Source organism: Entelurus aequoreus, linkage group LG01 (assembly GCF_033978785.1).
Source record: "Entelurus aequoreus isolate RoL-2023_Sb linkage group LG01, RoL_Eaeq_v1.1, whole genome shotgun sequence".
Classification (NCBI taxonomy): domain Eukaryota; kingdom Metazoa; phylum Chordata; class Actinopteri; order Syngnathiformes; family Syngnathidae; genus Entelurus; species Entelurus aequoreus.
In genome coordinates, this window is record NC_084731.1 from 64,041,349 (window position 1) to 64,055,458 (window position 14,110).

A 14,110-nucleotide genomic window follows, 5' to 3' on the forward strand; every position below is an offset into this window, starting at 1 on the left:
TCTCCGATCTTCTCAGAGGAACCCATCATTAAATCTACTCCTGAGACCATCCTTCCACCTAACCGCATCATCGGGATGGTAACTTGGGAAATCGAGGGCCTGGTCAAGATGGCCCTACGTTCTGACCCTGGTCCCGGAAACGGACCCCCTAATAGACTGTTCGTCCCAGAAATTTCAAGGGCCAAGGTACTTTACTGGGCTCACTGAAGTGTGTTTACCTGTCATCCCGGAGTCCATAGGTCTCTAGGTTTTATTCAATGCCGTTTTTGGTGGCCTTCCATGGAGGCGGATACCCGTGAGTTTGTCGCCGCCTGCAGCGTCTGCGCCCGGAACAAGGCAGGCCACAGCCCTCCTGCCGGCCTCTTACACCCTTTTCCCATCCCCAGTCGACCTTGGTCCCACATTGCTGTTGATTTCATCATGGGGCTTCCCCCCTCTAGAGGTAACACCACAATCATCACCATCATCGACAGGTTTTCCAAGGCGGCACACTTTATTCCATTGCCCAAACTCCCATCCTCTGCTGAGACGACGGACCTGTTGGTCCAGCATGTGATCAGGATCCACGGGATCCCCCCGACATTGTCTCTGATCGTGGCTCCCAATTCATTTCTCGGGTCTGGCAAGCCTTCTGCAAGGGGATTGGGGCCACGGTTAGTCTGACTTCTGGCTAACACCCCCAAAGCAATGGTCAAGCAGAGAGGGCCAACCAGGGGGTGAAGACCATGCTGCGCTGTATGGCTGCGCAACAGCCCAACTCCTGGAGTAAATTTATTCCATAGGTGGAGTATTCTTTTAACTCCATGACCTGCGCAGCTACTGGTATGTCCCCGTTTGAGTGCTGGCTTGGGTTTCAACCTCCCTTGTTTCCCTCCCAGGAGATCGAGGTGGCAGTACCTTACACCCGGGCCCACCTGAGACGATGTTGCAGAGTGTGGAGGCCCGCTCGCGCTGCCCTTTTGAAGGCGTCTGAAAGGATGTGTCGCAACGGCAACCGGCGGCGCATCCCGGCTCCCGACTACCAGCCCGGACAGCAGGTGCTGCTTCGGGCCAAGGACCTCCACCTCCCGATCTCCTCCCAGAAACTTACACCACGTTTTGTTGGACCTTATACGGTAAAATCCAAGATCAACCCTGCTGCAGTACACTTGGATCTTCCACATTCCATGAGATCTCACCCTGTCTTTCATGTCTCCCAAATCAAACCAGTAGTTAGCAGTTCCCTGTCCCCCCCCACCCCTGCTCTTCCCCCTCCTAGGGTCCTCGAGGATGGGGACCTAGTCTGGACGGTCAAGGAGATTCTCAGGGTCCGGCGACATTGGAGGGATGGGTCTACCTTTTGGACTGGGACGGTTATGGTCCTGAGGATAGGTCCTGGGTACCGGCCTCTTACATCGCCGACCCCTCCCTTATCAAAGACTTTCACAGAGCTCACCCCGAGGCACCCCGAAGCTCACCGGGAGTCTCGCATAAGGGGGAGGGGGGGGGGGGGGGGGGGTGTCCTGTTATGAGTCACACTCCTGCTGCTTCTCTTCCTGCTGTGCGTCCTGACAAGCGCACCATGGGCCACACCCACAGATGCTCTCTCTCCGCTGTGGGCGCACCTCCTCGCGCCTGCAGTCAATCTGTAATCTACACACCTGCCCGTGATGAGCGATCTGCCTTCAAAAGCCAACGCAACCTGAGATCCGACGCCAGAACGTAGCTTCTCGTACCCAGTACAGTAAGCCCACACGTCTCTCGCTGTCCTACATGTGCATTCTCTTTCCCTGTGCTCCCTCCCCGTCGTGCTCATCGTCTCGTGTTGTGTCATTCTCCAGCTCCCTGTCGTCCTTCCTCGTCGTCGAGTTGTGTATCTTGTCACCTTGGACCCCCTGTGAATTCCCCCTTGCCTTCCTGGATTTTGACCTCACGCCTGTCCTCCAACACTCGAGCCTGCCTTGCCATTATTTGGACTTCCGCCTGGATCTCAACACGCACCCTCAACACCCTCTGGCAACCATGCTCAGATAAGTCTCACATTTAGTCACACTACATCTCTTTGGTTTAATTACACATCTCACTTACACACAAAGCTGTCAATAAACACGCTGACAGCTAAACGACGTCATCGTCTCTCTGTCGTCTTCTTGTCCCGCTATCACGTCACAATATTGTGTCTAACTGGGGCTGCTGAAATTATCCCCTGTCCTTCAGAAGCAGCCTCAGTGATGTAACCAGGGACCTCCCAAATAAATAGAGAAGCACGTGGGTCTGGACCTTAGAGCGTGGTGGGAGATTGCAACTGAGTGTGCAGCCCCAAACGTCTCTTCTCATTGAGCCAAATTGAACTCTGTCTCTGCATGATTCCTTGCTTCTTGTCTGTTTAATAGATGTAATCAGTGTTTGAACCTGACACCTCTTTTTGCTGATGCCATTGTTGCGTTGTAAGGGCTGGTCTCCTAAAGCTTAATATTGTACCATTCTGTCTCGGTAGTCCTCTTTACTCAACATATATGTCATCCAAAGAACTTGGGAGTGACTAGTGCGTGACCAGTCATAATGTTTCGTGTTCAACAAATAGTTTTCGTAGAACACAGACAGAGACACTGAAAAGGTGTGTTGTTGTGTGTACTGTGGCGCCATCTTTTGGACGAGTTTGCTCACTGCAAAATGTCCCTCCTGTTTCGTGCCTCGAACCGGAAGCATAACCGTCCGTAGCGGTTCTGCTCGATAAGAGTCTTCATTCATCACTCCAAGCAACGTTTGGAAGTTTTACAATATACTGTACATTCCGGACTATAAACCGCTTTGAACTCAAAATAAGCTGCGGCCAACTTTTTTTTTTTTTTTTTCTACTGAGTGCATATAAAAGTGTTTTATTGATTGTGCTATGGCGTCATCTTTTGAACGAGTTCACCTACTGCTGGTGCTGGTCCTTCCACTTGTGTGTGTGTGTGTTTTTTTCAACAGCAGTACCCTTCAGTCTTTTAGCTGTCAATAGCGTTTCCACTCGTATGGATTCTTCATTCATCATTTACAATATAACCAAAACTGTTTATACCTACAAAACTGTCCCGTGTGTGATGTTTGTGATGAACAAATGTTTGTGATGAACAAAAAGACGACTACTTTTGGACAAATTAAACCTTATGTTTTTGAAGCTGAATATACGGACGATGACCTACTGCTTCTAGCAGCCAGCACGAAGGAAGGCTGAGACGTTGGATCAGACGGAAGCCGAGAGAGTGAGCTGAGAGTGACTCGAAGCTGCACAATGTGGAATTTGAAGCCAAGCTATTTCGACATAAATGGAGTGCTTACCAAAATAAACCGGGAAAAAAATGTTGCATTGTGTTGTGCATTACAAACTCAAACATGTTTCATGTTGACGTAGAAGCTAGCCTATCTCTCTCCGTAGCTAGCTTTTTACGGCTAATGCCATAGCATGCCCATGTGTTACGACGCTAGAAAAATAGTTCCTCATTGTTCTTTTTTACAATAACAATGTCACTACAGTTTGTTATTATACAGGTTACACAAATGAAGTATTGTTGACGGTTTTTTAATGCATTTTTGAAGTGATTTAGAGGTAGAATTGATTGTTAACATTAGCTGCATTGCTAGCTTGATTGATTGATTGATTGATTTAAACTTTTATTAGTAGATCGCACAGTACATATTCAGTACATTTGACCACTAAATGGTAACACCCGAATACATTTTTCAACTTGTTTAAGTCGGGGTCCACGTTAATCAATTCATGGTTCTAGCTACCTAGAATGACATGATTTTGACATGATGCAATGCAAAAAAAAAACCCAAAACTTTTGTCTTCTTGTCTCTCATAATTATTGTGGAGGATAACATTCCCAAAAAAGTGCAGTTTCCCTTTGAAGATGCTTCTAGGTTTTGGAAAGAAAAATGTGAAAAAACACCAAAATTATGTATTTACAGGTTAAAATCCATTTTTAACATTGAAGTTAGTGGAGTTTGGAGACAAGATTTAAAGGTGGACTTGTTTTAGTTTGATTTAGTAAAAAAAAAAGGAATGAAACTAAAGTCAGCTTTATGAGTCGACATGTTTTGATATAATTCATCTCATTTCTGGCTTCCATCACAGCAGCAGCAGTGCATGCAAAGCTGGGTGGTCACATGGTCACATGGTCACATGGTCTGCTCGCTGGCCAAAGAAGCAAAGGAAGAAAGTTGGTGCTCGACAAAAGAAAAGCCAATGTCTGCTAGCAGAGGTTCATCATGAGAGGTCAGGTCACTGAGGACAGAGTCAGTAACTTTCACCTCCAAGATGGCGGGACTGTTAGCGGGTGCATGGTTTCTGCTGACGTGACGGGCGCTTGTCTGGGCCTGAAAGTGCCGCCACTGACCTGCTCATTGACCTGCCCACTTGTTGGAGGGAGGACACGCTTTGGAGGGGAGACCACATGTCCTGCACCGAGGTACCATCCAGGGTTCTGCTGCTCACAGCAGGGGGGGGAGGAGGGTTAGTCATTCATTCCTCTTTACCTTTCCACACGGAACTAACCCTCGCCGCACACACGGAGAAACATCAACATATCATGGAGGTACTAGGGTTGTCTCGGTGCCGGTACCAAAATGTATTTCGATACTTTTCTAAATAAAGGGAACGACAAAAAATTGCATTTTTGGCTTTATTTGAACAAAAAAATCTTAGGGTACATGAAACACATTATTGCAATTTAGTCCTTAAATAAAATAGTGAACATACTAGACAACTTGTCTTTTAGTAGTAAGTACACAAACAAAGACTTCTAATTAGTCTGCTGACGTATGCAGTAACATATTGTGTCATTTATCTACCTATTATTTTGTCAACATTATTAAGGACAAACTGTAAAAATGGATTATTAATCCACTTGTTCATTTACTGTTAATATCTGCTTATTTTCTGTTTTAACATGTTCTATCTACACTTCTGTTAAAATGTAATAATCACTTATTCTTCTCTTCTTTGATACTTTACATTAGTTTTGGATGATACCACACATTTAGATATTGATCCAATACCAAGTAGTTACAGGATCATACATTGGTCACATTCAAAGTCCTCATGTGTCCAGGGACGTATTTACTGACTTTATGAATATAATATGAATTTTTTAAAAAAAAGAAAAAAATGCAGCTGAGATATGCTCCAGCAAATCCCCCCCCCCATCCATAAAAAATATCGATGTAATCATAGTAATAATGTGAATTATATTTTATATAGCGCTTTTCTCAGGCTGGTCCTATGGGAACCAACGCACGGTCATCGATCGCGAGGACGTACCGCGCTAATGTACGTGGACATCCTGAAGAAAGATGCCAGAGCTGAAAGCTCTACAGAGCTGGCCGGGTGTATGGAGAACCGGAATGATTGGAGACTCTGATGGAAGCTCGTCTGAGGACGACTGAGAGAGAGAACCCTGGTACACCACCGAACTCCATATAATGAAGTCCCGCAAACGCCAACTGGAAAGACTCTACAAGAAAACTGGTTTAACTGTCCATCACCAAGCCTCCACTGATCACCTCCACCAATACACAGATGCCCTCAGCTCCGCTCGATCCACCTACTACTCCGACCTCATACACTCTGGCTCTTCCAACCCCAAAGCTCTCTTCTCTCACAATAAATAAACTCCTCAAACCTACCGACAACATATCCAACACCTTCAACACTACTAAATGCAACGCCTTTCTATCATTCTTCCAAAACAAAATAGACACCATTTACAGCAACCTGATTACCTCCGCCTCCTCCCCACCTGCTTGCCCCCCCCTGCACCACTCAGCCCCTGTATCACGTCTCTCATGTCTCCCCAACACAGCTATCCAAACTCATGGTGGGCATGAAACGCTCCACCTGTGCTCTGGACCCCATCCCATCCGCTCTGGTTAAAAACTGTCTTTCCCCACTCATCATCAACATCATCAACTCCTCCTTCAGCTCTGGCTTTGTCCCCGACACCCTGAAACTGGCCGCTGTCACCCTCATCCTCAAAAAACCTGGACTCAACCCTGACACCATGAGCAACTGCCGGCCCATCTCCAACCTTCCCTTCCTGTCCAAAATACTAGAACCTGCCGTCACCACTCAGCTCAAAACTCACCTCACTTCCAATGATCTGTTCGAACCATTTCAATCCGGCTTCCGCGCACGTCACAGCACAGAAACAGCCCTCCTCAAAGTCACCAATGACCTCCTCCTCTCCTCAGACTCCGGCCACCTCAGTATTCTCCTCCTCCTTGACCTCACAGCAGCCTTTGACACCATCAGCCACACCATCCTCCTCTCCCAACTGGAATCATCCCTCAACATCACCGGCTCTCCTGGTTAAGGTCATATCTCACTAACAGACAACAATACATCAGTATAAACAACTGCACCTCCTCCACTTCCCCTCTGTCACAAGGTGTCCCCCAGGGTTTGGTGCTTGGTCCACTTCTCTTCATCCTGTACATGCTGCCCCTCGGTAACATCATCCGCCGCCATCACCTCCAATTCCACTTCTACGCAGACGACATCCAGCTATACATCTCTACAAAATCCATCCCCTCCGTAACTCTCTCCACTCTGACAGACTGCCTCAATGAAATCAAATCATGGATGCATTCCAACTTCCTCCAACTCAACTGTGACAAATCAGACATGCTCATCATCGGCCCCAAATCCCTCACCAAAACTGCTCACAACTTCCACCTCTCCTTCGACAACGCCACTCTGTCCCTATCCACTCACATCTGCAACCTGGGAGTCATTCTGGACAATAACCTCTCTTTTGAACACCATGTCAACCACATCACAAGAACTGCTTTCTTCCACCTCAAAAATATTGCCCGTCTCCGTCCATCACTCTCCTTCTCTGCCGCTGAAACCCTGATCCATGCCTTCATCGCCTCCAGACTCCATTACTACAACAGCATCCTCTACGGCTCATCTTCCAAAAATCCTCAATAAACTCCGATACATTCAAAACTCTGCCGCCCACCTGCTCACCCACACCCGCTCCCGTGAGCACATCACCCCAGTCCTTCAGAAACTCCACTGGCTCCCCGTTCCTCACTCGATCCACTTTAAAATCCTCCTCCTCACCCACAAAGCCCTCCACAACCAGGCCCCCTGCTACTTCACCAACCTGCTTCACCGCCATACCCCTTCACGCAGCCTACGCTCCTCCGACGCCAACCTCCTCTCCCCACCACTCAGAACCAAGCTCCGGACCTGGGGTGATAGAGCCTTCTCCATCGCTGCTCCCACCTTCTGGAACTCTCTCCCCAAACCCATCCGTGACTGCTCAGACCTACCTTCCTTCAAAAGCCTTCTCAAAACACACCTCTTCAGATCTGCTTTTAACCTGTGCTTAATGTTCTGTGTCTTGTATTGTCCCGTCTCGTAATGTCCAGTGTTAATATGTATTACTACTATGTACTGCTTTTATATTTTCTGTATTATGTATTATATATTATTACTTTGAACTGTTTTATATTTAAATGTTTATCCTGTAAAGCGTCTTTGAGTACACTGAAAAGCGCTATACCAAATAAAATGTATTATTTATTATTATTATTATTATTATTAAAACCTCACCGTGGAGTTTGAGTCTGTTTAGCTAAATTGGAGAGCTAGCTTGCGCAGCTAGTGGGTCCATGATGATGACTTTTGTTTTGTTTGATCAGCCGTTTTACTGCCGTGTTACAGGCACCGTTTTGAAACAATTAAAGTATGTAGATAAATATTTACAACATTTTTCTGTGTAAATAACTCATTTCACAACGTATATCCCTGCAGCTTATACTCCAGTGCGGCTAATATAAGTAAAAATTAAACCGGTGCGATTTATGTGCTCTATAGTCCGGAAAATACGGTATATTTCTATTCATTGTCAGTGGAAGACGATGCTAAACATGTTACACAGTGAGAGAAAGCCATCAGCAGGCATGCTAATAGCTAAACTAACCGCTAAGCAAGCTCGAAACAACAGAAACAAGTGCTTTGTAAAGTTCAGACCTGTAGAAGGTTCTAATTCAGTAAAACCGAAGGATGCATTTTGTAGATTAAAGGCAAATATAACAAGTTAACTCATGCGATTAATCACATACACACGCAGATTAGTCACACAATTAATTTTCTTACAACAAAATTGCATTTGCGACCAATAATCGGTCTTTAATTTTAATTTAAATTGTAAAGTTGAAACCATGCAAGACATTTTTTTTTACCACTAGTAATAATTGTGATTAATCATGATTAATCCGAATTCAAAAGTGTGATTAATCTGATTTTAAAAATGCAGCATTTGACAGCTTTACTAATAAAATCTCGATAGTTATTATCTTATTTTATCTTTGTGGAAAATATTGGACACAGTGTGTTGTCAAGTTTATGAGATGCGATGCAAGTGTAAACTACTGTGACACTATTGTTCTTTTTTTTTTTAATGTTTAAATTTTTTTATAAATGTCTGTAATGATAATGTCAATGAGGGATTTTTAATCACTGTTATGTTGAAATTGTTACTAATATTGAGTTTGAGTTTGAGTTTGAGTTTATTTCGAACATGCAAGCATACAACATGATACATCACAATTTCCAGTTTCTCTTTTCAACATGTTTGAAAAGGAGTAGGAAGAAGCAGAGCTTATTTAATCCTACCCCTTTTCTTTTTACATAACAGTTTCTAAAACTTTTGTTCACTTCCTGTTCTCAATTTATTCACAATATACTCCATAAGTAATCACAATAAAAATAAATAAATAAATAATAATTGGTGAAGTAAGTTACATTTCATAAGATGAGATAAGTAAGATTAATTTGAGAGTGAAAGAATGGATGAATTAAATAAATTTAGCATTCTTCTTCTTTGTACTTTGTAAACACTTTAAGTTTGAAGAGTTTCTTGAAGTGGACCATATTAGTACATTGTTTGATTGCTTTGCTTAATCCATTCCATAATTTAATTCCACATACTGATATACTGAAGGTCTTAAGTGTTGTACGTGCATACAAATGTTTTAAATTACATTTCTCTCTAAGATTATATGTCTCCTCTTTTTTTGAGAAGAATTGTTGTATATTCTTGGGTAGCAGATTGTAGTTTGCTTTGTGTATAATTTTAGCTGTTTGCAAATTCACTATGTCGTGGAATTTCAGTATCTTTGATTCAATAAATAAAGGATTTGTATGTTCTCTATATCCAACATTATGTATTGATACTGTTGTTGATAAAATTAATTTTTGTTTGACTGCTTTTAGATTGTTTTGTGTCATGTTTGTGTGTCATCTCAATTACTCTGTTGATTGCTATTCTGAATGTTGCTGGGTCGGGTTTGGTTTTGTAATTGGAATTGCATTATTGCATTCTTATGGTATTGTTGTGTATTGTTTTGTTGGATTGATTAATAAAAAAATAAAAATAAAATTTAAATTAAATTAAAAAAAATGCAGCATTTGACAGCTTTACTAATAATATCTCGATAGTTAATTCATTTATTTTTTAAAGATTTGCCGAGGGCCAACAAAAAACAAAAAAACAACGTCTCAGTGCACCACACGTAAGAAGAGGGTGGATCAATCCATTAATTGGCGACGTCGATACCAAGGGGAGTATCAATATGAATGATACTGGAGTGATTATGTTGACATTTTTATTTTCTCTAAATGAAAAAAATCACAGTTTATCTGTATCAGCCCATCTCACTAATGGATGATCATGATAAAACCCTGATCGGAACATTTCTTGTAAATATACACAATATTTAATATGTACACAATATGAACATTTAACAATATCCCTATTGTTTCAAAAATGTACGAAAATGGGAAACAAATAAGGGGAAAAATATATTTATTGTTTTATTATGGACTATTTGGCGAGCGGCGTTTTGTCCGACTAATTTTGGCGCTCCTTGAACGCACCGTAGTTGTGTGGACTGTGAAGCAACAGTTTGTTTACATGTACAACTTTCTCCGACGCTGCCACAGAAAGCCGTGTTTCATGCCACCCCTTCTTTGTCTCATTTTGTCCACCAAAACGTTTTATACTGTGCGTGAATGCGCAAAGGTGAGCTTTGTTGACGTTATTGACTTGTGTGGCGTGCTAATCAGGCATATTTGGTCAGTGCATGACTGCAAGCTAATCCATGCTAACATGCTATTCAGGCTAGCTGTATGTACATATCGCATCATTATGCCTCGTTTGTAGGTATATTTTAGCTCATTTAATTTCCTTTACTTATGTCCTCTGTGTGTTTAATTTATATTTGCATGTCTCATGACACATTGTCTGTGTGAAACATTGGCTGCGTATCTGATAGTTGTTAGGGCGCCATGTTGTTCCAGACCACAGCAAACGTTACCATGTTGTTCCAGATCACAGCAAACGTTACCACGTTGTTCCAGATCACAGCAAAAAATACCATGTTGTACCAGACCACAGCAAACATTAGCATGTTGTTCCAGACCACAGCAAACTTTACCACGTTGTTCCAGATCACAGCAAACGTTACCATGTTGTTCCAAACCACAGCAAACGTTACGAAGTGGTTCCAGACCACAGCAAATGTTACCCAGCTTGGAAAGAATGTAATAAATCCATTAGAAGAAACAGCCTGACATTTTGTTTAACTCCATCCATCCATCCATTTTCTACCGCTTATTCCCTTCGGGGTCGCGGGGGGCGCTGGAGCCTATCTCAGCTACAATCGGGCGGAAGGCGGGGTACACCCTGGACAAGTCGCCACCTCATCGCAGGGCCAACACAGATAGACAGACAACATTCACACTCACATTCACACACTAGGGACCATTTAGTGTTGCCAATCAACCTATCCCCAGGTGCATGTCTTTGGAGGTGGGAGGAAGCCGGAGTACCCGGAGGGAACCCACGCAGTCACGGGGAGGACATGCAAACTCCACGCAGTCACGGGGAGGACATGCAAACTCCACACAGAAAGATCCAGAGGCCGGGATTGAACTCACAACTACTCAGGACCTTCGTATTGTGAGGCAGACGCACTAACCCCTCTTCCAGCATGCTGCCCCAATAACAAATTTTGTGAAATAATAAATTGGAAATGGTTGTTTTTCCCTACTAAAACAGGATTTCATCTCCATAGCAGATGTAGCCGGAGGGCAAAATTGGTTCCTACTTGAGAGGGTTGTTCATGTCCTCCAGCAAATGTTTTACAATTCTGAGTAGACATGACAAAATGTGTCAGCACCAGTGTTGGGACTAAGTATCGCGTTACTGGTAATCTAACGCGTTATTTTTTATATTCAGTAACTCAGTTACCGTTACTAAATGATGCGTTACTGCGTTATTTTACGTTACTTTTTATGTAGTACAAAGTGTGTTTTATCGGAGCGCTGCAGTGTCGTAGTTCTGATTATTCTTGTGTCATAAGCCGGAGAAGAGAGACCTGCGCTCTGTGTGTGTCTGGGTGTGGGGAGGGAGGAGAGGGGGGGGGGGAGGGGTGTCTGATCATGACGGAGCCAGAAGTCGAGTTTGTTAACATGGAGATATTTTCACTACTTTTCTTTTGTCGAGCACAAAGAAAATAAATGAATAATAAATGATAAATGGGTTATACTTGTATAGCGCTTTTCTACCTTCAAGGTACTCAAAGCGCTTTGACAGTATTTCCACATTCACCCATTCACACACACATTCACACACTGATGGCGGGAGCTGCCATGCAAGTCGCTAACCAGCAGCCATCAGGAGCAAGGGTAAAGTGTCTTGCCCAAGGACACAACGGACGTGACTAGGATGGTAGAAGGTGGGGATTGAACCCCAGTAACCAGCAACCCTCCGATTGCTGGCACGGCCACTCTACCAACTTCGCCAATAACATTTTAGTTAAATGTAAATTGTGCTTTGGATCAAAGATCCCATCTACTGCCCAAAACAGCAATTCAAATCTGCTGAAACAAGCTACATAAGCAACATGCTTCGACGAAGCTTGTAAAGAGAGACAGAGACTCCAATGCCACTTCACCTCCACCACCACCACTTAAGGATTAACTCTGCCTCTGCTCATCATTCAGCACTGAAGGTACACACTCTGTCAATCAATGTTCCCTCTAATTGTTCATGTGTAGGAGCAAATGCAAAAACTCCCTGAGCATTCAGTGTAGCCCATGTGAGCAACATCAGACGTGCACACTGTGGCTACACCAGCAGCACACCTGTCCCAAACCTGACTAAATAACAAATTCAGTCTCCTTCTATCCATCCATTTTCTACCACTTGTCCCTTTCGGGGTCGCTGGAGCCTATCTCAGCTACATTCGGGCAGAAGGCGGGGTACACCCTGGACAAGTCCCCACCTCATCGCAGGGCCAACACAGATAGACAGACGACATTCTCTTATTATTATAATCAAATGACAGCAGTCATTTCCATGAGGTTATTTTCTAATATAAGTGTTTAGGCCCACTTACAAAGAAAATAACAACAAATATAGTTTTTCATGAACTGTGTACTTGTATTGTTTGTCTGGGTGGAGGTCCTGCTTTGGAAATAATTTGTACCCCTTTCAGACATTGCATTTAGTTCCCATTAAAACATTCACATGTTGCACAATGAGATGTAAGCAGGGGATCATGTGTACATTCCTGCAACTTCCTGTTTGTAAAAAATATATTTTTATTAGTATTTATTTAATATACTAACAGCATTTCATAAATAATATTTATAAATTAAGATTCCTAATAAATGACACTAGAATAAGCACACATTTGATTGGTAAATCATAGTGTAACGACCTGGAATGACACTTTATGTGTGGTGTTGTAGTTGTCCGACTTTTTGTGTGGCTGTAAACGCATCACTGGCTAAGTGCCATATGTGCATGTGTTGGCGCAAGTGAGAAAGAGCGAGCGGCTGCTGTTATATAACAAAGTTGCTTTTGGTCTGGTTTGTACTGCAGAAAATGACCAGTTTTGCTAGATATCATTTTTTTTACTAATGTTTTGGTGATGTGTTTATGGCCGACAATAAAGTGTTTTGCTCAATAAAGTGAGGGATGGAATTCATGTCCTCAAAGCGTCTTGACAGACGTTACTATATTTGAACAAGGATGACGAAAAGTGTTTTCTCTGTCGTGTACGTGTCGTGTCGAAAATTGTTATGCGCTTATTTTTTTATTTGATTTTGTGCGTGGCATAGATTTGCCGTGCGCAGAGGATGCTTGAGCAGTGCGCAATTGACAGGCACGCACCATAGAGGGAACATTACTGTCAATTCTCTTATATACTCTTTCATTCTAGACTTCTAGAGTGTTTGATTATCACATCACTCTAAATGTATAGACTATAAAGTTCACAAACATAAAGAGGGATCCTAGTGGGCCAGGCCAATCTTTCCTTATCTCTAAACTAAAACTGGGGAAATGTGTAGAGTGTTCTGGGCTTCAGACAGGATTTTGTGTCAGAATTCCTTGAGGAAAAAATGCCTGGTTAGGCTTTGTGTATGTAGTGTGTCCCTTCCTTGCTTTACAGCTATGTTGTTATTATGCTGTTTGTTACTTATGTATGTTATGTTGCAGCTATTTAAAATAGTTTTGTCAATTTGTCCTGGCCTGAATCAAATTGGCCTTTGTAATATATCTTTGTCTTTGTGTGTTGTATGTAGACCACATTGCTTAGCAGAGTTCAGTGATGCAAATGCATGTCAAGTTGATCAACAGATTGTATTATTCTCCAGTGCAATAACAGTACTGCAATGAAGGCTAAAAGGGCATTAATGGGAGCCTTAAAAAAAAAAGAAGAAAAAAAGAAGTAACTAAATAGTTACTTTTCACAGTAACGCATTACTTTTTGGTGTAAGTAACTGAGTTAGTAACTGAGTTCATTTTGAAATAAAGTAACTAGTAACTATAAGTAGTTACTGGATTTCAGTAACTAACCCAACACTGGTCAGCGCTGCTTTGGCTTCCATTTTCTGACATCATTATCACCGCCACACAAGACATGTTCTCCTCACATTTTACACTTCAAGTTTCCTGCGACCGTACCTTCGTCACACGTCGGTCGTGCAACAAGTCCGCTTTAGAAACATTTATACTGTATATATAATGTAGTAACAGACACCTTCATAACAGTATGTAAT

At 42.8% G+C, this 14,110-nt stretch overlaps 1 protein-coding gene across 1 annotated transcript in view; it reads right to left on the reverse strand.

Moving 5' to 3' along the window:
• dlgap4b (discs, large (Drosophila) homolog-associated protein 4b) overlaps window positions 1–14,110 on the reverse strand; it is a 180,331-nt gene that overhangs the window by 86,229 nt on the left and 79,992 nt on the right. The window contains 1 exon segment of the mRNA XM_062056237.1: window positions 4,365–4,454. Within this exon segment, the coding sequence (XP_061912221.1) occupies window positions 4,365–4,454 (90 nt within the window).